The sequence below is a fragment of the Microtus oregoni genome, unplaced genomic scaffold (assembly GCF_018167655.1).
Source record: "Microtus oregoni isolate MIOR12 unplaced genomic scaffold, Mior012 000001F_ref0000356, whole genome shotgun sequence".
Lineage (NCBI taxonomy): Eukaryota > Metazoa > Chordata > Mammalia > Rodentia > Cricetidae > Microtus > Microtus oregoni.
In genome coordinates, this window is record NW_024543060.1 from 92,928,741 (window position 1) to 92,955,324 (window position 26,584).

General features: G+C 48.3%; 1 protein-coding gene across 4 annotated transcripts in view; it reads left to right on the forward strand.

Moving 5' to 3' along the window:
* Rfx4 (regulatory factor X4) overlaps positions 1-24,835 on the forward strand; it is a 153,168-nt gene extending 128,333 nt beyond the window's left edge. For 2 of the 4 annotated variants that reach the window (XM_041677571.1, XM_041677576.1), the window contains 5 exons: positions 2,876-2,995; positions 3,301-3,462; positions 12,990-13,152; positions 14,288-14,426; positions 23,284-24,835. In XM_041677571.1, the coding sequence (XP_041533505.1) occupies positions 2,876-2,995; positions 3,301-3,462; positions 12,990-13,152; positions 14,288-14,426; positions 23,284-23,556 (857 nt within the window). In that variant the 3' untranslated portion in view covers positions 23,557-24,835. Of the gene's footprint in view, positions 1-2,875; positions 2,996-3,300; positions 3,463-12,989; positions 13,153-14,287; positions 14,427-14,678; positions 14,940-23,283 lie in introns of those variants that run through there. The other 2 variants (XM_041677594.1, XM_041677584.1) reach the window with 2 other exon arrangements.
* The last annotated feature ends 1,749 nt before the right edge of the window (positions 24,836-26,584 follow it).

A 26,584-nucleotide genomic window follows, 5' to 3' on the forward strand; every position in this document is an offset into this window, starting at 1 on the left:
TGGTGAACATTTCCTTAAGTGTCTTTCAGCCATTTTAGATTCGTTTGTTGAGAGTTCTCTGTTTAGGTCTGTACCCCATTTTTTATTGGATTATTTGTTCTTTGGATGACCAATTTCTTTAGTTCTTTGTATATCTTGGAAACCAGCCCTCAACCAAGGTAGGGTTGGTGAAGATCTTTTCCCATTCTATACGTTGTCATTTTGTCTTGTTGATGGTGTCCTTTGCTTTACAGAATCTTTTCAGTTTCAGGAGGTCCCATTTATTAATTGTTTCTCTCAGTGTCTGTGCTGCTGGAGTTATAATTAGGAAGTGGTCTCCTGTGCCAGTGCGTTCAAGTGTACTTCCCACTTTCTCTTCTATGAGATTCAGTGTGGCTGGCTTTATGTTGAGGTCTTTGATCCATCAGGACTTGAGTTTTGTGCATGGCAACAGATATGGGTCTATTTTCATTCCTCTACATGTTGATATCCAGCTATGCCAGCACCATTTGTTGAATATGCTTTTTTTCTGTTTGATATTTTTTGCTTCTTTGTCAAAAATCAGGTGTTCAAAGGTGTGTGGATTGATATCTGGGTCTTCTATTCGGTTCCATTGGTCCTCCTGTCTGTTTTTAAGCCAATACCAGGCTGTTTTCAGCACTGTAGCTCTGTAGTAGAGCTTGAAGTCAGGGATTGTAATGTCTCCAGAAGTTCCTTTATTGTACAGGATTGTTTTGTATTTTCAATGATGAAAATTTGTCAGCTACCTAGCATGGGCAAAGTGGCATTGAGGGCCATTCAGCTACAGCTTACAGGCCAAGGTGCCTGCATCTACAAACAGAGAACTGTCAAAAGCAGGCTGCGTAACACTGTGTAGCATGTTTATCATCTTCCTCACACCGGCAAACTACCCATGTGTTGCTTGTGGACCTCTGCATGTACATTCGCAGTCTACAGCACACATGAACAATAACAGATCCAAGATTACTGATTACTCAAAGGGATTAACATCAGGGGTGAGGGAAATTGCAGTAAGGAAGGGAACATGGGACTTAATGTTTCCCTCAATTAAAATACATCTGATTTAAATATAGAAAAACGTTAAGCATATCATAAAGCTATATGGTAAGTATACTAATGTTCATTTTAGAATGCTCTTATTTTCTATAAGCTAAAAAAGTTTAGCCAGCAAGTGGTTTTTACTCTCTAAGCTTTCATTTCTCCCAAGATATTAGCTGAAAAGAATAAACCTTCCCATTGCTGTTGGAAGGTTGAAGAGCTTAGCCCGCCGCACACAGTGGAGTGGGCAGTGCTTGCCCACTCCTGTTCCCTCTGATACGTGTGCGCTGGGTCTCTGCTGTGTTGCTGACTCTGCTGGGCACAGAGTGAGGATGGGGGAATTCTACAGCATCCTCCTCTCTCTCTCTCTCTCTCTCTCTCTCTCTCTCTCTCCCCTCTCTCTTTCTCACTCTCTCTCTCTCTCTCCTCCCCCTCCACAGTTTTGCTTCTATGTTTATCCTCTGGACCACGACACCCTGGCACGGAACCGCTTGTTATCCAATCACCCTAACGATGGGCTTTAAAGGACACAACAGGCCTTGCTAAGACAGGGTCTTCATTCATTCCTGTACTCAGAGAACCACAGCAGGATGGCAGGCAGGGGCATGAGCTCTACAGAGTTCCTGTTTGAAGAACGATTGAAAATTAACACGCCTGTTGGGTGTGTCCCAGGGTTTTCCACTCTCATTGATCAGTTCGTGGATGTTTCATTCCGTCCATGTTGGCTTAGACCAACATCCTAGCAAATAAAATAATTTCTTCATTAGGAATGCTCTGAGTATTGGATGCTATCCTTTGACTGTTTGTTTACTGTAGCTGGATGAATCAGTCATTGTATGGTTCTTGAGATAACTAGTTACCACTTACTAAGCACCTGCTGTATACTTATCTCCTTCTGCAATGTGAGCTCACTGTCTTCCTTTCAGAGAACATCACATTACATGAGATCTGCCCCTTACCTGAGTGGCGTTGCATGTTTCCGTGAGGTCTGCCCCTTACCTGAGTGGCGTTGCATGTTTCCATGGATCTGCCCCTTACCTGAGTGGCTTTGCATATTTCCGTGGCTCCTAAGGCCCATGCTCTCCCTTTGGGAGAAACTGCTATTTCCCTCCTGTGGCTGAGATGCAGATCAAACACAGTAACCTACACGGGCTGATACAGTGTTGCCACACAGCACTCACTCAATCTAACTCGGTTTCTCTTAACAGAATTAGGCAGGGTAGGCTGAACCACAGACATCACAATGTCGTCTGTGCAGGGTGGATTTAGACCTCGGAGACTGTTGAACCCAGACATTGGTACACGGGATGGTCTTTAACCATTCGCTTTCCTTTGTAATGATCTACACTCAAAATGAGTACTCCTTGAAAGTCTCATTGCTTTCCCACCCGGTACCTTTTCAAAACAAGTCTCAAAAAGCATTTAGGGAAATAACTCTTGCAATTTTACTATTTTAATTCTGCTCCTGGGATTACATCAGGTCCATTGGTAGTGAACTAAAAGGCTGCCGTGCACGCTCTTAAAGGATCTGCCTCAGAAAGAGTGGAAATGAGTGTCACTGCTGATGGACACTGAGCAGTGAGGAGTGCGGGGGCCAGGATGGTGCTGCCGGGAACTGGGGGAGCAGGCACCTTTGGAAGTGGCCCGGCATGTGCCATATGCATGGAGGGGAATGAATGGGCCTGGCTGGGAATATTGGCAAAGAACAGAGCGCTCTAGCCACAAGGGCGGAGATCCTGCAGGAAAGGAATGAGGTCCTGAGCATGCGCGCGGTCGGCCAGGTGGGGGAATGCACAGGTGGTCTGACTCCCTTCTCCATGTGATCTTTTCTCCCCAGGGTCTTTCCACCTAATTCACCTGATGTTTGACGACTACGTGCTCTATTTGCTAGAGTCTCTGCACTGTCAGGAGCGGGCCAATGAGCTCATGCAAGCCATGAAGGGAGAGGGGAGCACTGGTGAGCAGAACCTTCAGTGGGGATGTGGGGACTTAGCCATCTGCCTTAAACGCTCACTTCTGTCTTGTCTTGTTTCCTTAATTCCACACACTGGAGATGCTAGCTGTGGTGAGGGGGTCAGGTGCTGAGGAGCCCACACCATCTTCCTCTGTAGAGGGGCACCTGTGTGTGTGGAAACACTGCCGGGCTTGAGCAGGGAGTGACCAGTGCAATGCAGATTAGAAAGCGTGTTTCAGTTCTGTGGTTTGTGAAGGCAGTCGGCCTTGACCTTGGGATCTAAGAATTTACCTTTTCTCCATTTGTAGCGGAAGTCCAGGAAGAGATTATCCTGACCGAGGCTGCCCCACCCACTCCTTCACCAGTGCCGTCATTTTCTCCAGAAAAATCTGCCACATCTGTGGAGGTGCCACCTCCATCTTCCCCTGCCAGCAACCCATCCCCCGAGTACACTGGCCTTAGCACAACAGGTAAGGGGAGCCTCCAAAGTACTGGGTGGCGGATAGATGCTGAAGGCAAGAGATTTCTGGAAAACGGTTTTCCTAAAAAGACAGAGGGATACCAAGACTTGGGAATCTTGGAATGTGTGGAAGACTGGCGGGTCTCAAATCACTCATTAGCACGTCTTCCACATGTCGCTGCCTCTGATGGGCAGATTAAACATATGGTAAATCTCTATTCCCCCAAGTAAGCCACTGGAATTATTAAAATGTTATGGGTGTATACAGGCATTCTTGAAAACCAGAAATGTGAGCCCAAACCTGAGCGATGTTTCTGGAAAGGTGAACAGGCAGGAGGCCATGTCAAAGGAAGGTGAACAGGCAGGAGGCCATGTCAAGGGAAGGTGAACAGGCAGGAGGCCGTGTCAAGCCACAGCACAACTGAGTGAGGCAGCCGTTGTGAACAGAGCTGGTCCTGGGCCACACGTGGGCCACCCTGAGTGTGACTTGTCAAGCTCACTACTGGAAGGCTGTTCTGATGAGGGACCCACAGCACAAGATACATGCTGTGTTCTCATGTGCCAAACCATGCCCGAGAATCGCCCAAGCCTAGGTACCCACCCATGTCTAAAACAACTGAAAGAACCCCAAACAGATATTTTTATATCACTTTTCATAAAAGTATTGATAATAGTGAAAAGTGGAAAGGACGCACTGTGTCCTTTGCCTATTGAAGGGTGAATGGATAGAAGCATAGTATACTATGGAATAATTTTAGCCTTAATTTGAGAAGAAATGGCATTGTAATATAACATTATAACCTGGATGAATCTTGAAGTCATTGTGCTAAGTGAGATGAGTTAGGCGTTAAAAGGACAAATGTCTGACTCCACTGTATGGGGGCCCTAAAGTCATCAAATTCATTGAGTAAAATAGAGGATAGAGGCAGGGGACAGGGAGACAGAAGGGCAGAGCTTCAGTTTGGGAAGATCAGAAACTCTGGGGATGGATTATGACGGTAGATGTACAACCCAACTGATGTACAAATGCACTGAGTTGAAAGGTGTAATTGATTTTAGGTTAAGGTGCTTTTAACATACACACATGCATGCACAGACACGCACACACACACGTGCACATGCACAGACACGCACACACACGTGCACATGCACAGACACGCACACACACGTGCACACACACCATAGCACTGCTGTCAATGGAAACAGCATTGCACAGTGGGATACTCATGAGAGTCAGAGATCTTCAAAGAAACAGCTGCTTAAAGAGAAATTTCAACAGAGATGGGACAGAAAATAAAATACAACTGAAAGAGAATTAAAAGAATGAGCTAAGAGATTCTCTGATAGCACAGTCAATGCAAAGAGATAATGTTGAGTATGTGGGCTCTGCTGAGAGGAAGAGCCAATCCGTTCAGGAATTACAGCATGTTGTTATTCTGAGACAGCATCTTACTGTGCAGTCCTGGCTGACCTGGAACTCCCTATCAATAGACCAGGCTAGCCTCAAATTTGTGGTGAACCTACTGCCTTTGCCTCTGAGTGCTGGGAGTGCAGGTGTGTGCCCAGCCCAATGTTCACACTTTAAGGAAGTGTTCCCAGAAAGAGCAGGTCATGGTGACTCACCCATGTGACCTCAGAACTCAGGAGGCTGTAAGGCAAGAGGATTGCTAAGTGCTTGAAGTCATACTGGGCCTGTTGGGTGGGTGGGAGGGGGCTACAGAGTGAGCTCTTAATTAAAAAATAAATAAATTAAAAAAAGAGAGGAAAGGAAGGAAGGGAAGGGAGGAAGTGAGACAGGGGAGAAAGACGGCCAACTCAGGAGGGAGGGAAGAGGAAAGGTGGGAGAGAGAGAACACTAACGAGATAAAACCTAGGATAACATGTCCTTCCTTTGAATCCTGAGGTGACTAAATGGGGCTAAGGGGTGGAAGTCATCTCTAAACTCACTGAATAAAATTAGAAAGATATTACCAGCTCCAAAGAAAACAGATAATCACCAAAGGAGACTCAGACTGACACCAGACTTCTCATCAGCAATATCAGGGTCAGCATCTGAGGCAGTATTTTTAGCATGCATCGGAAATCTTTAGCACAGAATCCTATTTCATAGGTTGTGTGTGAGAGAAGGGCAGTGCGAGTACATGTGTGCATACACACATACACACACATGCATACATGCATGCATACATACATGCATACATACACACATTCATACATACATGCATGCATACACACATGCATACATACATACATACATGCATGCATGCATACATACACACATACATACACATACATACACACATACATACATGCATACATGCATGCATACATACATATAATCTATTTAAGGTGCCAAGTCCGATGCTGAGTGCTAGGTGTGGCCTTGCTACCAACAGGCCACACAGGGATGAGAGAAGTAAAGACAGGCATCATAGAAGACAGTGCAATCAAGGTGTGAACTAACACTGCAGGGCTGCCAAGGAAGGAAGTCTGTATTCCAGCAGAAACCCACTGCATGCATGCACACAGGGTTGACGGGGGATTCTGTCACAAGGAAAGCGTTTTAAATACAGCCATTTGGAAGTGCCCATTCTCCCAGTATCAGGTTCCCCGGATTGTAGCGGGTCTTTAGACCCACAGGCCTGCAGCTTCTCACAGCTTAGACGAGCTCATGGGAAGTGCCTGCAGACACACTGCTTGGAAACTCTGGAACCCAGCTGAACAAACCTCAGACAGGCAGTTGGGGCACTCCCTGGGAAAAGAACGAGTGGAGGTAAAACACAAACATTTCTGCTGGCTGACAGCGCTGTTCACAGCTCTCTAGCACCCTGGGGTCCTTCCTGGTCGGAGTTTTCTATCATCATCCCTGGGTCTCCAGTGGGGCAACAAGCTGCCCAGAGCCACTTCTCTGAGCCATGCTCCTAACAGTTCCACCATCACCAGGACAAACACAGAGTCATGGCTGTCCTGTGTTCTGAACCACACAGGGAAGTTTTGCATCCCAAACAGTGTGATCAGGGTGGTTGGGAGACAGGAGGGTGTGAGGGGCATCCAGGGAAACCTAACTTGAGCCTCTCAGAGTCACCCTGCCCGTGAGCCCGCCTGGCTTCCTTTGATTTGAAGGCCTCCAAGTAGGGGCAGGTGTGACATTCACCAAGGCCACAAGAATATCGTAAAAGAGTTGAGAGATTTCTGTGCAACGTGCTGCAGGTCATAAAAGTACCTTCTTGGAAGTATAAATGTGAAACAGGCTCTCCTCAGACATTGTAAGCTTTGAAGATTCTGGCACATTCCAGCTTTGTTCTCAGGTATCTCCAGAGGGCATTAAAAATGTCATCCTACATAAAAGTATCTATACTGTTTTCCTCCAGTACCAAGTCTGGATCTATAGACCAGATCTTGATGTGCAATGGGCCATGGTCTTAGAAGAGACACACACATAATCTCCTAAGAAGCTGCATGGCTTCATGTGTATACTATAAATGTAGCATTGAAGAGTTCTTAACTTTGGGGTCGTGTGCATACTTTCACTGAATAGTATTATAACTTAGAAAATGATTATATAAATCCAGTAAAACATACCCATTGTGCTCTTTAAAATGGTAACTCAGTGTATGAGGTTGGTGCCAGGTAGTTTTATTAAATTGCTGTTTTATATTCCATCTACTTTCCAAAAAGCTAAAGATGAAAAATTGCATTTGTTTGTTTATGTGTATGTGTGAATGTGTGCACTCACAGAGGTCAGATGGGAATGTGTGGTAGTTGATTCTATCCTCCTCCTGCTTGAGTTTCAGGGATTAAATTCAGGTCATGGAGTTGAGCGGCCAGTCCCCTTCCCACTGAGCCATGTTGCCATTTCCTCTGAGGAGCCCAGAGTCAGGGCTGTGAGTGTAGCTTAGTTGGTAAGATGCTTTGTTTGACTGATGTTGATGAAGTCTGGGGTTCAGTTCCTAGCAGTGCATAAAACTGCCAGTGTCAGCACAGCTCCGTAATCACAGGACTCAAGGCGGAGGCCAGACCAGAAGTTCAGGTTTCATTGATCAACGATTATCAGGGTGAGTTAAGAGTCACGGTCAGGCAGATCCCAGAGTCTCTTCACCAAGCCAGTGTCGTCTTCTGGATGGACACATGTTCGCTTTTCAGCAATGACCAGATCATAGCATGTGTGCTCATGTAGCACAAGGTATCAGTAGCATAAAGCCTCGTGGCGGCCTTCGATGCACCAGGAAAACAGTTCCTCTACTTATTCATGTCTGTGTCTAGTTCCATGTCCACACAGAGATGGATTTTATCTTAAAACTGTGCTATCATTTGTAAACAAGGTGGGAGTCGGGAGAGAAGGTCAAGGCCAGTGTCGAGTGCATTTACTAAAGCCTGTGGACATCTCATAAGTGGCTGGTATGGGAGTCCACACCAGCATTTCCACTGGGCAAAGCCCAGCCTATCGCCATCCACCCACCTGGATCTCTGTGGGCCTGCTGCCTCCCTCCTGGTCAGGCAAAGTTCAGAAAGTTTCACTCTAGGGGAGGGGGCTCTTTTCTGCCTCCGGGCATGGCAGGGGTGCCTAATTGATCCGTCCATTTAACATGACATCGGGCTGCATTTCTTTAATGTCATTTGAAACAAAATGTTACACTCAGACTCTGTCTGGGCAGGCCACCGAAGGGCTCTAAAACCCCCATTTATGATGTCATGTTAAGTGTTCCCTCCTTTAGCAATGACAATAAAAGTTAACGATTAAGCTCATGTTTTCAGCTTCCCACCCAGGTTCCCTGCAACACAAAACCAGACAACTCAATCATTGGGAAGTTAGGGCGCCCAGTGAAACAGGGGAATTCCTCACAAGTGCCCTGACTGTAGGACATCTGGCCGGCCCAGCTGTACTTTCTCCACAGCAGTTGAGGATGTCCCAAAGATAACTAACCCTTCGACTTCCCCAGTAACAAAAGCCGCTTGTTCTTAGGACAACTGGGACGCCTCAGCCTGGTGGCTCCCAATGGTGGGCACTGGTGACTCATTGACAGTGGCCCCTCCATCACAGCTCCTTCCTCCTCACTGAAGGAACAGAACTAGGGGACGCGAACCAGGGCAGAAAGAAAGATTGTTTCCCATGCGCTGATTTCACTCCATCCATCACATCTTGACTTTGTTCATCTTTTATTCATTTGTTCGTGCAATAAAGAAGGGTTCTGTGTTTAGTCTGTGCCCAGCCCTGGAAGTACAGAAGTGAAAACAAAGCAGATATGGCCGCTGCCCCTTGGTGGGTGAGAGTTAACACAGACGTGAAGTCCCAGGTAAATGTGTAACTCCAGATGGCTGTGAGAGGCAGGAGCAAAACAGCAGTGTGTTGTGAACAAGTCTGTGGAGCCCTGCCCAGCCGGTGCACAGAGTGTGCTTCTCTGAGGAGCTGGCATCTGTCAGTCACAAGGGCTCGACCACAGAGGAGCTGGGGAGGAGCATGTGGACATGTCGGAGGCAGAAGTAGCTTGGTGTAGTGAAGACTGGCTATGGCATGGGAGTCAGGGAGCGTGCCAGGAGGTGAAGTCAGCATGTCTTCCTGGGAGCCCATTTGTTGCCCCTGAGCACTTTGGTCAATCCAATGTTGACCATGGAGCTATTAGTGCAACAACTCAAACAGGCAAGGCCTCCCATGTCGGTGGGCACGCTCCTTAAACACAGCTCCCTCCTATGTCGGTGGGCATGCTCCTTAAACACAGCTAGCCCAAGGGCTGAGGCAGCCCAGAAGCATATGGATAGAGGTACAGGCAGATCTCTGTACATAATCCTTCTGTCTCGATCTTGGATGATATAATACAAGTTTGTTTAGTGTATCTCAGGAAACAAGTATCATTATCCAAGTAGAACTTTTTGTGATTATAGTAATTAAAAACAAGCAAATTGTCTGTCGTGGCTGGAGAGATGGCTAGGGGTGAAGACGTTGGATGCTCTGGCAGAGGTTCTGGGTTTGGTTCCCAGCCCCCGCGTGACATTCTGTAACTTCAGTCCCTGTGCATGGAAATAGTGCGCACACGTACAGCAGGCAAAAATCCACCACAATTGATACAGCTCCTCAAATAAAAACCCGTGTGGTTTTGATAATTTAAGTTTGATCAGCTGCAGGTGACTGGCGGCGAATGTCTAGGGCATCGAGTTCCAAATTCTCCACACACTCACCAGAGCTTATTCCTGAGAAACTGCAAGCAAAGACTTAGGTCAGATTTTTCAGGTGGGAGAAGAGGTCCGGTGATTTTGTAGAGCTGGACAGTTGGAGAAAAGGCAGTTTACACAAGTGTTCAGTAGAATCTCACAACTTCTGAGCTGGGGATGTAATTCAGTGCTTGCTTAGCACGTGGATTCGATTCCCGGCACTGGTGGAAAGCTCCTTACTTTCAGCAGGCTGTGTGACAGGAAGCAGCAGCATTGTCCCCTTTCCCTGCTGACCCATGGCTCTCCGGGGATCTGGGAGTGGGAAGTGGGTTGTTACATGCTACTTTATGTTGGGTGAAGATATTATTGACCACCTTTCTTTTCCGAGCACACTTTGTACCTGTGCTTGCGACCCCATTCAAAACCCACACAACCTTGAGGGAAAGTGTCCTCCTGCGGCTGTGGAGAGAATGGTCCCTTATCGTGGTGTTGGCATTATAAAGCAGCCATCATCTGCCCCTTGGGGGGGTCTTTATAAAATCCTTAATGTTCGGGAGCCCTACCACTACCCTCAGACCGTTAAACATATGGGGTTGTGTGCGTGGTGTGGGGCTGGAGGCTAAGGAAGGAAATATGGGAATCAGGCAACAGGGAAGCCCTGTTGTTTAACCAACAAATGACGAGCGTTTGGGCTGTGTCAGCTTGGCCTTTATTAGTGTCCCTTGAGCCCCAGCCTGTGCAGCGCTTCTCACTGGAGGTCCCCACCCAAGAGCTGGCGCTCAGGGGATGCTGTCTCTGCTCCCCAGACAGAAACTGCTTCTCACCCAAGCCAGTAGGTGTTAATCTGCTTAAGGCTGCCTGAGTGGATGCATTAGATGCTGGCACTTGGCCATTTAGAGGTTTTGTTCCCTAGACCGAGGGGGCCTGTTTTCCCAGGAGTTCCAGCTCTCTGTTTGATAACTGCCATTCCTCGTAGTACTGGCTCCTTCAACAACAGATTCAATGGAATCAAAGTTTACTGCACACCTCTGCCTCTGCAGGCCTGATGCTGGGGAGGAAGACCTGGATTAACAGTTGCTGTGCACCAGGGGCTCAGACAAAGCCCCCTCTGCTGCATTCCCTCTGCCTTCCTGACTGCCCCTCTCTGAATAGCCACTGCCTTTGCCCACTGCCTGGGGTACTGGGGCTTGAAGGGCTAAGCGCTTACTTGTTGTGACTGGCTCCTTATTCTCTCAGACTTTTCACTCCCTCTCATTACAGCTCTCCTAGTAAATCTGTTTACGTTTTTATGAATTCTTTTCACAAAAGCAAAATGCGTTTATTATAGAAAACACAAAATAAAACCAAAAATTTAAAAATGATCAGCTTGCTCACCCAGAAGCAGCACATTTTAATATTAAAAAAGGAAGCATGTAAAATTTTAAGAGTGCAATAATCTTGTGAAAGTGATGCTTTTGTTATCTGTGCATGGGTACATAATCGAGTGCTCACAAGTACACCCAGGTGCATTTGTGCATTCGTGCACATGCCGGGGCCAGAGGTAGCTTCCTCTGTCACGCTCTACCTTGTTTGTAAGAAAGGTCTCTGTGAACCTGGAGCACCCTCCTGTCCTCACCTCCCTGGGGTCACAGGCACAGCCGCTTCCAGCATTTTACGTCCATTCTAAAGATCTGAACTCCCGTCCTCCCACTTGTGCAGCAAGTGCTTTGCCAGTGGAGCCTCTCCTCACCCCTAAGGAAGGGCTCAGGCTTGGAGAAGGGAGGCACATCTAATCCAGTCACTGAGGTGTAGCTCATCTCCGGAGTCTTCTCTCTGATCTTGGCACAGCTCTTAGGAGCAATTTCTAATTTAAGGATGTTTGTGAAGCACTTAGCCCACAGCCTGGCTGTGATAGATGCTCAACAGAACAGACCTCCTTGTCATGCTCTTGAAGTAAATCTTTGCCACTTTATTAAAAACGGTATTATCTGCATTCCGAGTTTGCAGATTTACATAAGTTCTTAGTGCCAAGCACTTTCAGTAATAAAACAATACATTTACAGTAAGGTTTCCTTCCCTCCTTCCTCCCGGCTCCTCCTTGCCAGGTCTCTGCCCTATGACAAAACTCGAGTCCACCTGCTCTGCCCCCTCTTGCCACCCTTCCCTGTGCTATCAGCAAAGCTTTGGGGCAAGGGCAGGCTGAATTCTAATGTGCAAACTCTTTGTCTTCCTGTAAGAGTTTTAAAGTAGAAATGGGCTTCTGCAGACAATACAGGATTTTGCTTTATCTTCTTTAAAATTTATTTTTCATCTTACATTGTGTGTATGGGTGTTTTGCTTGTCTGCGTGTGTATGCACCACATTATCCCCTGGTACCATGTAGACCAGAAGAGGGAGATACTCTCTGGGACTGAAGTTACTGATGGTTGTGCGTGGTCATGTGAACTGAACTTTTGGGAGAGCAGACTGAAAGAGTAGTTGTAACCTCAGAACCATTTCTCCAGCCCCTTAAAAGCAGCAACTCTCCAGCTCTCTGTGTACCCAAAAGAGAACACCGAATCCTGTTCCTTACACCTTGTGAAATGATTTTATTTCTGCTCTCAACATTTTAAAATTTATCAGAAATTAAGTTGTCTAATGAGGTTACTGCTTTTAGCAAGCTTTTAAATTGTTCTTACAAAAATTCTAACCGTCGTATAAAATGTACCTCTAGAGGACCTTTGTCAGCCGCCCCTACGGCCCAGGTCCTCAGCAGTTTCAGGCACTAAGGCAACAGATGGAGTTAGTGGTGGGCATGGGATGGGCTGCAGTCGAGTGAGCTGCTTACATTGCTTAAAGTAGTCCAAGTTGAACATGGAAAGCTAATTTGTGATGCCTGCCTGGGCCACGCTGTGCCAGGCCTTGTATTCTTTTTCTTCCTCTCTTCTGGTCTTTCCCGTCCCTCTTCTTCCTCTTTACTGAGTGTCTGGACAGTCAGGCACTATCCTAGGTGCCAGGTTGGACAAACTGACACATGCCTAGCCTCACGGAATTTGCACTCTGGTGCGGGGGGGGGGGGGAGGACATCCATCAAACCTCACACCTTCAAATCTCGTACCTTCCAGAATGGGGAACTGAAGATTGAAGTAGGGACCACAGACGCCCACAATGCACTGGGGCCCCCGCTAGCCTGGAGTTAGCAGGCAGCTTCTCTGGATTCATCTCTGAAGACTGAGTGGGTAGTGAGGAAAGAGTATGGATGCTGGGCAGCAGAAGCAGTGTGGGCACAGGAAATAATTCTGCGGCTAGACCAGAGGCTGCAGGGGAGCTGAACCTGGGGGTGCCTTGTAACGAACGATTTTGGCTTTCAGCTTAGGAGCAGTGGGAAGCCACAACCGTTAGTGACCAGTGCCATGCAATCTGTCTCCGTAGGAGCAATGCAGTCATACACGTGGTCGCTAACATATACAGTGACGACAGCTGCTGGGTCCCCAGCTGAGAACTCGCAACAACTGCCCTGTATGAGGAGCGCCCACATGCCTTCCTCCTCTGTGACACACAGGATACCAGTCTACTCCCACAGAGAGGAGCACGGGTAGGTGGCCTGCTTGGCATTTCACTTCAGAAGGATTCAGATCAGAGAACAGTTTAGCCCGTGTTGCATGCAGACCCGGGTGGGGGTGCTGCTGGGATATGTGCCCTGCACGTCTGTTCAGAAGCCTTACCTGAACTCGGGCAGCCCTTGGCCTCGTGATCTGCCTGTCAGGAGACAGAGACTATGCCTTGCTTCCCAAGCAGAGGCTCAAAACCACTCTTAGCGTTGAGAAGGACCACACAGTGCTGGGGCCTCACCTGCAGCTGCTCACAGGCCAGAGAAGCCACAAAATGGCTGCGGCGCAGGGGCATCTCAGGCAACTCCCACACAGGTGGTCCAGCAGAAGATAGAGGGCTTGAAGGTGTGCACAGGCCTATAGGTCAGTGTGTCCCCACGGCTCAGAGCCCCAGGATCTCCACGGGGCAGTCATTATTCCCCGAGGTATTTCCCTACATCATCACAATGTGCTCTTAGAATTGTATTTCTCACCCTTTTTTCAACCTACAAGGATGATAGAATAAAGACTCAGTTCTTTGCCAGGACATGCTAGAATATGCAGTCATGGCAGTAGTGGCCGGTGTGCTCGTGTGACCCTGCATACACGTGGCATGGTTGTCACATGAGTGGTTCCAGCATGACCCTATGTGTCATTTCACAGATGTGAGAAGCAGGACCATGAGTGAGTCCCTATCACAGTGCGAGACAGAGCAGAGCCTGGCTCAGCACCAGGGTCTCTGACCTGCTTTTTCTCGCCATCAAGTTCCCCAGGCTCTTCACCTGCACTGCCCGGCGGAAGTCAAGGAATGCAAAGACACAAAGTCCAAAGCAGTTCTTTTCTCCCCGTTTGACTTCAGGGTGTGCGATGGCTTTTGACACAGGGAGAGGAGGTTCCCCCAGAGCCAGGTTCCATCCCCTGAGGTGCAAGCTTGTCAAGAGTGCTGAGGGAAAAGCAAACCCAACCTGGGGTTTCAGAGTTGCCACAGCAAGGCCAATAGGGTGTTGGAAGGGATCAAGTGGAAGAAAAACCGGTGGTGGGGGGACAAAAAGAAAAAACAGACGAGGTTGATTTTTCTCAAGGTGTCAGGCTGACTGTTCTCTGCTGTGACTCACATCCATTGTGCTTGCTGCTTTTCAGGTACACGGGAAGCTATAACTACGGGAGCTATGGCAACCAGCATCCTCACCCAATGCAGAGCCAGTATCCAGCCCTGCCTCACGACACGGCCATCTCTGGGCCGCTCCACTACTCCCCTTACCACAGGAGCTCTGCACAGGTGAGTGTAGGGCCAGAGGTCTTGCTGGCTATGCTCGGTGCCCAATCAAGTCAACTAAACTCAGCTAATGAGGCCAATGTGTGTGCCCGCTGCCGGTCCTCAAGGGCAGCCAGCTCAACGCCCTCAAGTGGTGCTCGTGATCACGTCATTTCCCTACACATCACGTCGCTTAATTGTTCTCCTGAGTTCTTGACTCTCCTTGACCTCTCTGACGCCAGAATCCAGCTCGCTGTTTGTGCTGGTCCTTTCTAGGCTCCCACCTCACAGTGGTTCTGTGTCTGCTTCCCCATCGCTACCCTCATGGCATCCGTCGGATCTCTGCATCATGAGAGCTGGTCTCTTGGTTTTCTGGGTGTGTTCAGATTTGACCTACATGGCATCTTAACCTGAAGCATCCTGGAAATGGACCCTCTTGATTACTCCCACCCATCACAGCCTAGCAAACTGAGCCCTCCACGGCCAGCCTGGGGTGGTGGGAAGTTGAGGAAGTAGCTAGATTGCCACTGGTGGGTATTCCAGTTATATTAGACACCCTCTGCATTGTCCCAAGCATGACTGATCACCAAGTCCATCCAGTTCTGAGTTTTTGCTGTTGTTGAGGTTGTTGTTGTTTGTTTGAGACCAGGTCTCTCTCTACATAGTCCTGGCTGTCCTGGAACTCACTGTGTAGACCAGGCTGACCTTGAACTCATAGAGATCTGCCTTCGAGTGGTGAATTAAAAGAGTGTGCCACCACACCCAGCCTCAATTCTGTGTTCTAAAATGTCTTTGACATCCTGGCTCTCCTGCCTTAGCTCAAGGCCTTCATGTCTAACCTAGATAATAACAGGCCTTCATGATGATCTCTGTCTCTAAAGCTTGCCCTGCCTACAGCTGGAGGGGTCTTCTGGAAAACCCAAAACCATAACGCGGAGTCTGGTACCGTACTGCAGTCATTTCCCTGGCTTACTCCTCAATGTTGGGCTCCTTTCCTGGCCACCCTACCACTCTCTACCCCGTGAGAGCCCCGGCAGCTGTGCAAGGGCCCTGCGTCTGCACCAACGTCCCTGTCTTCCCTGTCTGTAGGCACTGTTCTCCGAGCTGGGAATCTCTTCTGCCTATCATCTGAACATCTTATGGCCTTGCAGGTCTCCTGAGAGTATCCCCTTCCTTCCTCCAGGCCCCTACCAAGTGCCTGCCACTCTCTGGGCCTTCTCTTCCAGTCACACTCCCCACACCCTGTCAGCCAGGACTTCTAACTCTGCAGGAGTCTCCAAGCAGAGATTAAGTGTCTATCCCCAGTTCACAGCACACAGAACCCATCAAAAGTCCGCTAACTTCTCCCAGATATGCCAGGCTCTGTGCTTGGCATTTTGCATGCACTCTAGATAACCCTAGCAGAAGTGAGACAGAGCGACTTATGCAAGGGTCAGAGCCCAGGAAGTGTGGCTGCTTTCTGGCTCGTGAGCACAATCTCCCACTGTCTCCCAGATGTGGCTCTCACTGTTTTGGGTGGATGGAAGCAGCTGTCAGCAGAGCCAATGGTTGGGATAGGCTAAGTGTACTTTGTCTGCTCTGAAGGTTGAGAAGTCACATGTGGGCTTTGTGCCCCCCCCATGGGATAAGCACAAAAGGGGGCTGGTGTGGGCAGGGGCCTAGGAGGGCAAGGGCGGGATGGAGGGAGGTTGGATGAGACTGCATTGCATCAGCCTGTAGCACACAGATTGGCCTCCAAGGGAGGCAGTGAGGAAAATGTATCCCCAATACGAAGGCACTCAGGGTAAACAGTCGTCTGTTTTGATTTCCATCTCAGTACCAAGGGGAACCCTGGTTTAATCCCAAGACAAGCCAAGGAGTCGATTCCACTAAGTCATCCCCGGGGGCATTCATTAGAGACCTCTGGCTGCGACACAGAGATGCCGGCTCCTTGGGTGCTGCTTCTCCTGGGAGCAGAGCCTGTGCGCCTGGCTGCAATGCCCCTGTGTGACTGATTACACTCCACACAGTCGAGGCACTCTTCCCTCCCTCCCTCCTTCCTTCCCTCCTTACTTCATCTGGGTGCCTGCTTTATGTGAGCAGAGCTGCACCTTCCAGGGGAACAGTAGGGAAGTAGGCAGAAGCATCCTGCTTTGGAAGCATGCACTCCAGTCAAGGACAGCATCATCACACCACAGCTTTGGCTGTTATCTTCCTTCTCTACTGCCTCATGCCCCTACCCCAGGAAATTTCAAGAGCTCCTTTTGGGGGAGGGTGATATTTTTAAAACCATCACCATATAAAGAAGCCAAGTTCTCCTCAAAGGCCACAGAGACCCTGGTGGTCAAAGATAGGTCTGCAGTGTCCGTTTTGGAAGCCACAAGAGTACCCAGCTGGGACCCTTATCATGCAATGGCTGGTCTTAATAGGAATGGCCAAGAGCTAAGCTCCAGTCCACAGAGAAACCCTTCATATCAGATGAAGACTCAACCAGCCTCTCCACCGTCGTGTGCTGTGCCTCTCGGACAAGGGCATTTGACAGTCTACCATCCCCAGCACACACACGTACACACACGTGCACACACACAGACACACACACACTACTACTACCACTACTAAGCTTTATGGTTCACAGTTTAGTTAGTCTCCATCTGTAAAGTGGGGTGGGTAAAAGTTAATTATATCATATCCTCTGCCCAAGCTGTTGGGCGAGGTCGGTGTTGAAGTGTCCCTCTCTTAGGGAAGGTCCTGTACAGAGAGAGACAAAGCAACCTTTGTTTCATTTTCCATTAACATTTAAGCAACTTGCACCTCTGGGCACTTTGAAATAGATGGGCTCATTTGTTCCCATAACAACCTCAGAAAGACTGCATTTTCTCCAGTTCTTAAAGATGAAGCAGCAAGGGGCTGTAGAGATGGCTCAGTAGAGCACTGACTGATTTCTGGGGGACCTGAGTTCAATTCCCAGCACCCACATGGCAGCTCACACCTCTCTGTAACTCCAGTTCCCTTACACAGACAGACATGCAGGCAACACACCAATGCACATTAAATAAAAATAAATAATTTTTTTAAAAAAGATGAAGCAGCAACTTCAGAAAGGCCATTTTACCCATCCAGCAAAGCAGACTTGAGCACAAATTCAACTCTGAGCCCCAGCCCCATGTCAGGGACTTAAAACCACTGGGTTGGGGGTCAACAAAGCCTAGAGATTGGCACTGTATTCTCACTAAATCTCAAGTTCTGAGAGAATATCAAGTTGGTTTTTAAAATTTAAAGTTGAATGTACAAGGCTGAAATCCACTGTAGGGTCGAGTCGTCTCAGCTTCCCAGAGCAGAACTCAAAGTCTCAATTCCCCGTGCATGGGCAACACATTGCACTACAGAAGGTTCATGGGGATGAAGAAGAAGAAAATTCATGATCAAACAATGTCTTTTAAAAGAAATGTACTTGCACTGGGCGGTGGTGGCGCATGCCTTTAATCCCAGCACTCAAGAAGCAGAGGCAGGCAGATCTGTGAGTTTGAGACCAGCCTGGTCTGCAGAGTGAGTTCCAGGATAGCCAGGGCTACACAGAGAAACCCTGTCTTAAAAAAAATCAAAAACAAACAAATGAGCACTCCAGTTCCCAGCAGAAGGATGCCTACAGGACTGTGATATTCACATGCACCCCAGCACTTAAGTTATAGAGTGATCCAAACTCACTAGTGTTTCCCGTGAACATGTGTATGCTGTTGAGGGCTCTTATTTACACAGCACGTGCTTGCTATGGCCAGTTTGAATCACATAACAGCGGACCGCGTGGGTGGGATATCTCTGTGCCTCAGTCAGACCTGGCCATGCAGTCTTTACCCTGTCAGCAACCATAAGTGTGAACATGGCCCAGGAGTTCAAAAGTCACGCGATCAACCAGCATCCATACAGCTAGGCACGCACTCCACGAGGAAGGAAAGCTGTTCCTTCTTTCTCATCCGAATGGCTCAAGTGTAGTTTGACCAATGCCATGGCCACTGCGATCTTCATCTGCCTGGCCCCAACCAGCCCACAGCCAGGGGTGCCACCAGCTTCCTCAGGGTTCTCCCCCTTGGGAGCCTCTTGGACCACAGTAGAGAAAAATACACAGACACATGCACAGGCACACACACACACACACACACACACACACACACACAGCTGTGAAGACAGCTCAAGTAAAGTGCTTTCTTAAATTTGCTCTCTAGAACATAAGTAAGTGTAGTAGAATATGTTTATAACCTCAGTGCTGAGGAGACAGACAAGCAGGTTCCTGGGACTCAGTGGCCAGTCAGCCTACTTGGTAAGTTCCAGGCTAGTGAGGGATCCTGTCTCAAAGAAAAAAAAAAAAGGTAGACAGCACAAAAGGAAAACACCTGGGGTTTTTCTCTGGTCCACATGCACATGCACACACATGCAGACATGTGCCACATATGTATGTGTGTGCACCCACATATCAATCAATCATAGTGTTGCAAAGTCTTTTAAGTGCTGAGCTAGACTCCCTGGGTTCAAATTCCAGATCTGCCTCTAAATAGTTCTGAGCTTCAATTAATTCATCTGGGAAATGGAGATAAGTTATAATACCCATTTCACAGGGCATAGTAGCTGTGGTCAGGCAGTTAATAAAGAATAGAATAAGATCTGGCTCACAGTTAATGCTGTTTGCATTCATCATTATCCTTTGCCGTTCAGTTATAATGGTGTTCTATTTTATATAGTTCTGCTCTCTGCTCTGTTCTGGCTCTGCAGAGGCAAGAGCCAGTCCCTTCTCACCCCCTCAGACTCCCAGGACCCACTCCAGAGCTGGGTCTTTAGTGATTGCCCAGGATATACTCCCAGGATGTCAATGAAATGAAAGAGCCTTGTTTGAGCACTGAGTTGTTATGTGGCTTCAAGCAGGCCATTGCCCTCACTTGGAAAGTGAACACTGGGACCTTCCAGTCAGTCACCGAGGCTCTTCGAATCACTAATAGACCACGATCCTCTGCCTTTCAAAAATGAACTTTAGTAATGGCCAGCACATTTTGAAAACTTACAACATAGTTTCTAAGTGATTTCACTCCAATTCGTTTGACCAATCTTGACCCTAAGAGCTCAGCAGATGTGGACTGTCTGACAAAGAGTCTGAGAGACACGTCCTACTAATCCAGAAGAGGCCAAAAGGAAGGCTGCTGGGGGGGTGGGGGGGGGCCCTGGGCAGCCCCTGGCAGGCCTTGCGTACAGTGAGAGCTGTCTTTCATAGGAAAACAGTTTTCACTCCTGACTCAGCCACCTTTCACCCCCTGCCCAAGCAGCCGGCCATGTGGTAAGGAGCAGGGATAAAGGGCTCAGTCTTCCCTTTCCATGGACAGGAAAGTCCGCCTCTGGAGTAGGGAGTCGTTTCCCAAAATAGACTTCCTAATACAGTTCCAAAGAGGCCAAGAGTCATCACTACCAAGATGGACTTAAATCATAGCCTCTTGCTGACTACTTTAAACACGCACGCGCGCATGCACACACACACAGGCAATACCGCACCTCATGCACTCCTTTCAAGAGGTGGTAATGATTTAGTGATTTATCTTATCTTAAAAATGAGCAGCAACAGCTTGTGATTCGGTCCAGACTGATAACTTCCTGTTACCCGTCTCCACAAAAGCTCCTTTATCCTGGCCTGAGCTCTTGGCACCCCAGAGCTTGTACCCAGCATGCTTAAGGGCCTTGCACGAAGCCAGATGTGAAGTCTGAAAGGTGAGGGGGGACGCTACTGTGCAGCCTCTGCCACTCCCGGCAGACTGCACACAGTCTCCACTGGCACACTGACCGTAGGGCCAAGGCAGCAGGCACTCCAACCATCCCGCCTCTCAGTGCCCTCTTACACTAGGGGGTAAGCAAGCCACTGACTCATGTGCAATTAGCTGACCTAATGGGACAGAATTTTCCACACTGCTAACAGAATTGTATTGTCACACTGGAGATATTTTGAGCCAGTTTCATTTCCAGGCAATTGCTCTTTGGAGTCTATGACACAACCTCTGGGCACAGCTGTGCTGAGGGTCCTTGATGAGGCACAAGAACTATACTCTCCTGAGTTTGGTGGCAAGGGCTCCAAGTCCATGCTGTGACATTTTACCTACCCAGACCGAGGCCAGAGAGGCCAGCAGGCTTCCGGTGGCCTGGGTCAGCATTCCAAGGCCTATCTCTGTGGAGGAGGAGAGATCTTGATGAAGGAAGACGCAAGAATAAAGTGTTTGCAAGGGGTAGGGAGGCCACGTTTAGATCAGTAAGATTGATATGGGGAGATTGCGCCACTGAGGTCTGGGCTTTTGTCATGCTCCGTGACACTGGGCATGGCTCCAGCTTTTCCCGCTTCTACAATGAGTTTAGACTTGATGACCCTGAAGGTCCTTTCTGCTAGGACTGGCCCAGTGTACATTTACCAAATATGGTTAGCACCTGTTAGGTGCCAGGCGCTGTACCAAGTTTTGGGGACATATCATGAATAAAACAAAGCCCCACAGGGAGCATCTGAATGCAAGCCAGGGGAGAAACAGCTGCCAGGCAGGGTGGAGGTGGTAGGGCATTTGGCTTCTTGAGGCAGCATGTTCAGAACAGTCACTCTAAGGAGTTGATGTCTGAGCTGAGATAAAGAGTGGGGAAAAGGGTAGGACCTAAGGGAAGACCAGCCCACCGTGCCCCTAGATGAAAAGGGAGACCTCTGAGGGGGCCAGGGTAACATGCACCCAGCTGTCTCGCTTGGGAGAGCATCATTGGTTCTTCTTAATGTCATCTTTTTAGTACATCTGGGATCTAGATTTTTTCCCTGAGAATCTTCATTCACAGGCCTGAGGAGCCACCCTGACTCCTCCCAAACAGTGTGCTGGGGCCTCACTCTGCACGGCACATGGGGCTGTGCCAGTGCTGCAGATCTGATGGGGATTATGAAAACCTTGGCATGCTGTCTGCAGTCTCCTTGGCAACAGCCCTCGGTCCTTCTCCCTGGAGTTCCCAGACACCTCCTACACCCTTTTTCTTAACTGTTCTTTTCTTGTGCGCAGCTGCCCTCCGCTATGTAAGCAGGGGTCCTATGTGAGGGAAAGGTTCTCAGTGCTCCACCTGAGACCCCTCTTCCTGAGTCCTGCGTAGCTAGTTCTCCTGATATCGCCCAAGCCTCCCCTCTGTCTCCTGCTTCCCTGGGGATCCAGCTCAAAGAGGCCGAGGGGCTCCTTGCTGTCAGCACCAGGGTGCTGTCTAGGCTTCAGCCTGTCTGTCTCCCTCACTGGAGGCACCTCCCACCTAATCCCTGGGGGCTCCACTTTCCAACTGTCAGGGTAGACAGATGGGGGACAGAAATTCACACATGCTCTCCTCCATGTTGCCCTTGTCGTCCTGATTCCTTGGCTCCTGTCCTTGTTGGCCCTAAGCATAGCAAGGACATCTTTGTGCTGACTGCCCTGCAAACATGAACTCCTAAGGGAGCCTTAGCCCCTTCCCTCGCCATCATTCTGACAGGGCCATGTTTCCAAAGCTGTCCTTCCAACAGTGAAGAATGCAAAAGAAGGACTCTGAGCCCCTCTCCCTCCTGACTCTCTAGAGCGCCTTCCCTCCTCTTGTCTCTGCCAACACCTGTTCCTTGGCCTGATTCGCCCCAAAGTTCCTTTTCCTGCTGCCTCCCTGTCTATCTTGACTGTCCTCCCTGTCTGTCTTGACTCTGTCCCCCCTGTCTCTCCTGACTTCGTACTCCCTGTCTCTCGACTCCGTCCTCCCTGTCTCTTCTGACTCTGTCCCCCCTGTCTCTCCTGACTCTGTCCTCCCTGTCTCTCCTGACTCTGTCCTCCCTGTCTCTCCTGACTCTGTCCCCCGTCTCTCCTGACTCTGTCCCTCCTGTCTCTCCTGACTCTGTCCCCACTGTCTCTCCTGACTCCGTCCTCCCTGTCTCTCCTGACTTTGTCCCTTCTGTCTCTCCTGACTCCGTCCTCCCTGTCTCTCCTGACTCATCCCCCTGTCTCTCCTGACTCCATCCTCCCTGTCTCTCGACTCTGTCCTCCCTGTCTCTTTACTCCGTCCTCCCTGTCTCTCCTGACTCCGTCCTCCCTGTCTCTTTACTCCGTCCTCTGCATTCATTTACCATTTCCTCCTTGCACATCTTCCAGGACTCCAGTGAATGTGAACCTAAAAGAGAGAGATGTTCTTTAAATGACAGGCACTAATAATAACCTTTGAAGCTGTTGGCTTGCTTTCTCTTCAAAAGCCTGCTTGTGGCTGAGGTTCATGATTGAATTCAGCTGTAAAATGCTATTTTTAATGTCATTGTGTTTTACCTGGTAGGGCTGTTCTCTTGGGTTGATGGAATAGGACTTATCACATCTCCCTAAGTATCGATAAAGCTCAAACCTATCCAGCAATCACACTTAACTGGACATACTTGCTAGTGTGTATACACAATGACACACGCATAACTACCACCACCACTACCTACTACTACGCACAAGCACAACCACCACCCCAACCATCCACTACCATCACCATGACCACCACCACCACCCCAGCCACCACCACTACCCCAACGACAGCACCCAACAGCAGCAGCAGCAGCACCACCACCACTACTACTCAGTATTCCCAGCTGGGTATGGTTCTCTCTTCGAACCATTTGACTTCTTAGAGTATTTCAGACCCACAGCTCACAGTTAGTCATTCCGTGTGAGCAAAGCACGGGCAGCCTCTAGCCGCGAGACCCCTGAGACTCTCCCACTGATTATTCACACTTGCACAGAGGCTCACCGATTCCTTTCCATCACCACCTGTGAATAGTGTCTTGCAATGTTTAGCTTACATACGTATGCTCTTGGGTGCAGGCAACTTGAAGCTGACCTTAATTTTGTGGACTTTGTTTCTCCTCCACAAGTACCCTTTTAACAGCCCCACTTCTAGGATGGAGCCTTGCTTGATGAGCGGCACTCCCAGGCTGCATCCTACCCCCGTCACTCCTCGCTGGCCAGAGGTGCCAACAGCCAACGCATGCTACACGAGCCCATCTGTGCATTCCACGAGGTACGGGAACTCGAGTGACATGTACCCACCCCTGACCACGCGCAGGAATTCTGAGTACGAGCACATGCAACACTTTCCTGGCTTTGCTTACATCAACGGAGAGGCCTCCACTGGATGGGCTAAGTGACTGCTTTCATAGGAATTCATATTTAATATTAATAATTAATAATAATAATAAACCCAATACCCACCCTCCAGAAGACTTTATCTCTATACATAATAATTCGCGGGCTGTTCCTAAGCGTCCATGTTCCTAATGAGCAAGAGGATGGTCAACCTGGGATGAATAGACTTTAGTTCAGAAACAGGACTTACTAAAAGTCCCTGGGCTTGGGTTCCTGTCGCCAAGCCAGACTTGACTGTTTCTAGAGAGCACTATCGTGGGCAGGCCAACCCGTGCCTTTCCCCTCTGTTCCATGACCTTGCATGGCAGCCACTCCCTGTAGGGTACTTATTTTCTCGTTGACAAAGCTCTTAAGTCTTTAAAGATGGATACTGGAGCCAGAATCCGGTTTGTATTCTTGGGTGGGCACGTCGTTTACCGAGAGCATTTGCCTTGCCCTGTCTGTCATCTCACTGTACAGCCCCCAGCCCTTGGGCGCTATCCACCTCCTGACTTGTGGTGGTGGTGGCATTGCTACTTCCTGGAGTCCTAGGGCTACGTGGAAGTTCCTAAAAATGCTAAGCAGCGTGTTCCACTCACGCCTGCCATGTCACCTGCATTGTCTTGGGATTGTAAGCACTGTTTGGAGGGACTGAGGAGGCCTGTTGTGTTCCGCCTTTAGTTGATTGATGTCCGTAGGACCAGTTCTTCTATGTACAAGGTTGTGTCCTAAGTTTGCACAATGGCTGGCATCAGCGAAAGGCAGGAGAGGGTTTTCTTGAGTTCTGTGAGAAGTGTGGGTTTATGGCGGTCCGCATCATCCTCCACTCTGCTGCTTTGTGAGGCTGGATGGATCAGACTTTCACTTAGCCAGCGCCAAGTGTGACAGCTGTCCTGGTTCCTTCATAAGACTAGAATATTTTCCGACACTTTGCTAGAAAAAACAATTCAAAGCTGTGCCTTTGAGTCTATACTATACTGTGTATGTGTGGAAATAAAAATGTATTGTACTTTGGGGAAATTTTTTCGTAGGTATTTTTTTTGTCAGATTTGCAGATATTTGTGAGGTTTGTTAGAGATTAACATAGGTTTTCTTTCTGTATTATAAGATGCACCAAGCAATTATGGTGGACCTATTACCCTATGGGTAAGAAATAAATCGAAATATGACATCGGATGTTTTAGCAAATGTTCTGTAAATAAAATGTTTGATCACACCACCCAGTGTGATAATCATGTCTACAGCTAAAATGGAAATAGTTTTATCTGTACAGTTGTGCAAGATATGAATGGTTTCACACTCAAATAAAAAGTATTGAAATGACCAGCTTCCATTTGGTTTTCATTTGCATTTGATATGCCGGCTGTGTGTCTATGATATAAAAAACATTCTTAAATTCTTGGGACATGGGTAGGCAGAACAAAACTAAAGGCCTTGCTGAGTGTGGCGGTATATACCTATAATCCTAGCACAGAGAAGGCAGAGGGTGGAGAATAGTGAGTTCAAGGTCAGCCTAGGTCTGGTCTATAAATAAATAAATAAATAAATGCAAACAAGCAAATAAACAAACAGCAAAAGCCTTATGTGACTGTGTACAGTTTGTTTCTTCAGTTCCCTGTCAACTTGTCGTACAGTTTGGGAGGCCCATGCATCTTGTCCTGACAGACGGCCGAGTGAGCACAGTGCCAATAGCGCATTGTGGGTGTGGAGAGGCCCTGTTCCACAGCATGGGATCTGCCCTCCATTTACCAGCCTGCTCTTGCAGGAAGGAATATTCTCCCTCAGCTCAGCATCATCAAGCGCTCCCTTGGCAGCAAGTTCATTATGCTTTGATGATCACTGGGTGTGAAGATATTTCAAGTGCCTCACTTTAACTGAGAACCCACAGAACAGGAACATCACTGAGTACTTCCCAAGAGTTAAATCCTTCTCCAGCTCAGCATTTTGGTTCCGTGGCTAAGGGGCACGGGATACAAAAGAAGTGGTTTCCTTTTGCCCAAATGTTCAGAATCTAGGAGCTAAGAGAGATGCAGAACCACAGATTTCCAGAAGCCTATTCAGAAGTGACTGTGCTAACCCAAAGGTATGAGAATGTGACAAGTTAATTTGCATTTCGATTTATTTTTAAAGCCAAGCCCTTGTGTGCTATTACATAACAAGTTTATACCTGAAAGATGATTTTAAGATGGAAATTATTTGTGTTACACATAGCCTCCCCTTAAATATATTCAGCTGCGTTATCCTACAAAAAAGAACATAGATGCTGGATCTCATTCTCTCATGGTAAATTAGTCTGACCTTTGGTTCACAATCCATTAGCTTTCTATGATGAAAGCAAGAGAGAGGATGAATGTAATTTGGAATTTAGGCACTGTTGAGAATAAACCTCAGGATGACTTCAAAGCAAGTGCTGTGTAAACAAAGGTGTGGTCTGTCTAACCTTTGTCTCAAGGAGCACAAAAACAAAACAAAACCAAAACCCAAACAACAACAAACCACAAGTCATTATCAATTCTCCAGCCAGGTAACAGGATAAACAGCGCCCATTTGCAAATAACAGTCACAAGTTCGTTAGCTGAGCAGCCCGTTAGGGGAAAGCTCTTCACCATTAACAAGAACCTGGGGTGGAGAGAGGGAGAAGAGGCTCAATGACCTTTCCAAGTGAGCAGGCGCCCCTCACTGCTCAACCAGGAATGAATGACACCAACAAAGGAAGCAGCTTGAGATGGGGGCCAGCGGGCGCAGGGCATCCTCCCCAGGAGCCCAGGGCATAGCTGTGTTCCCAAATGTGTTAAACCGTGCACCTTAAGAAACAGAAATGCTCTGACGCTGAAAGGGAACAGCTCCTGGGGGCTGGCATCTTCTCTTTCTGGCGGTTCCTCTCCAGTCACCAGAGTGAGGATGAGAGAGGCTGGCGGCTAAGTGGGGCTGGGCACTTCTCAGAGGAGGCGCAGAAGAGTTTTGGCAATAGGACTTTTTCTTGAAAGCTCCGAGAGCTGAAGACTGTCTGAAGTCATGAATATCTACAGCCAGGATGTCACCCACACTGCA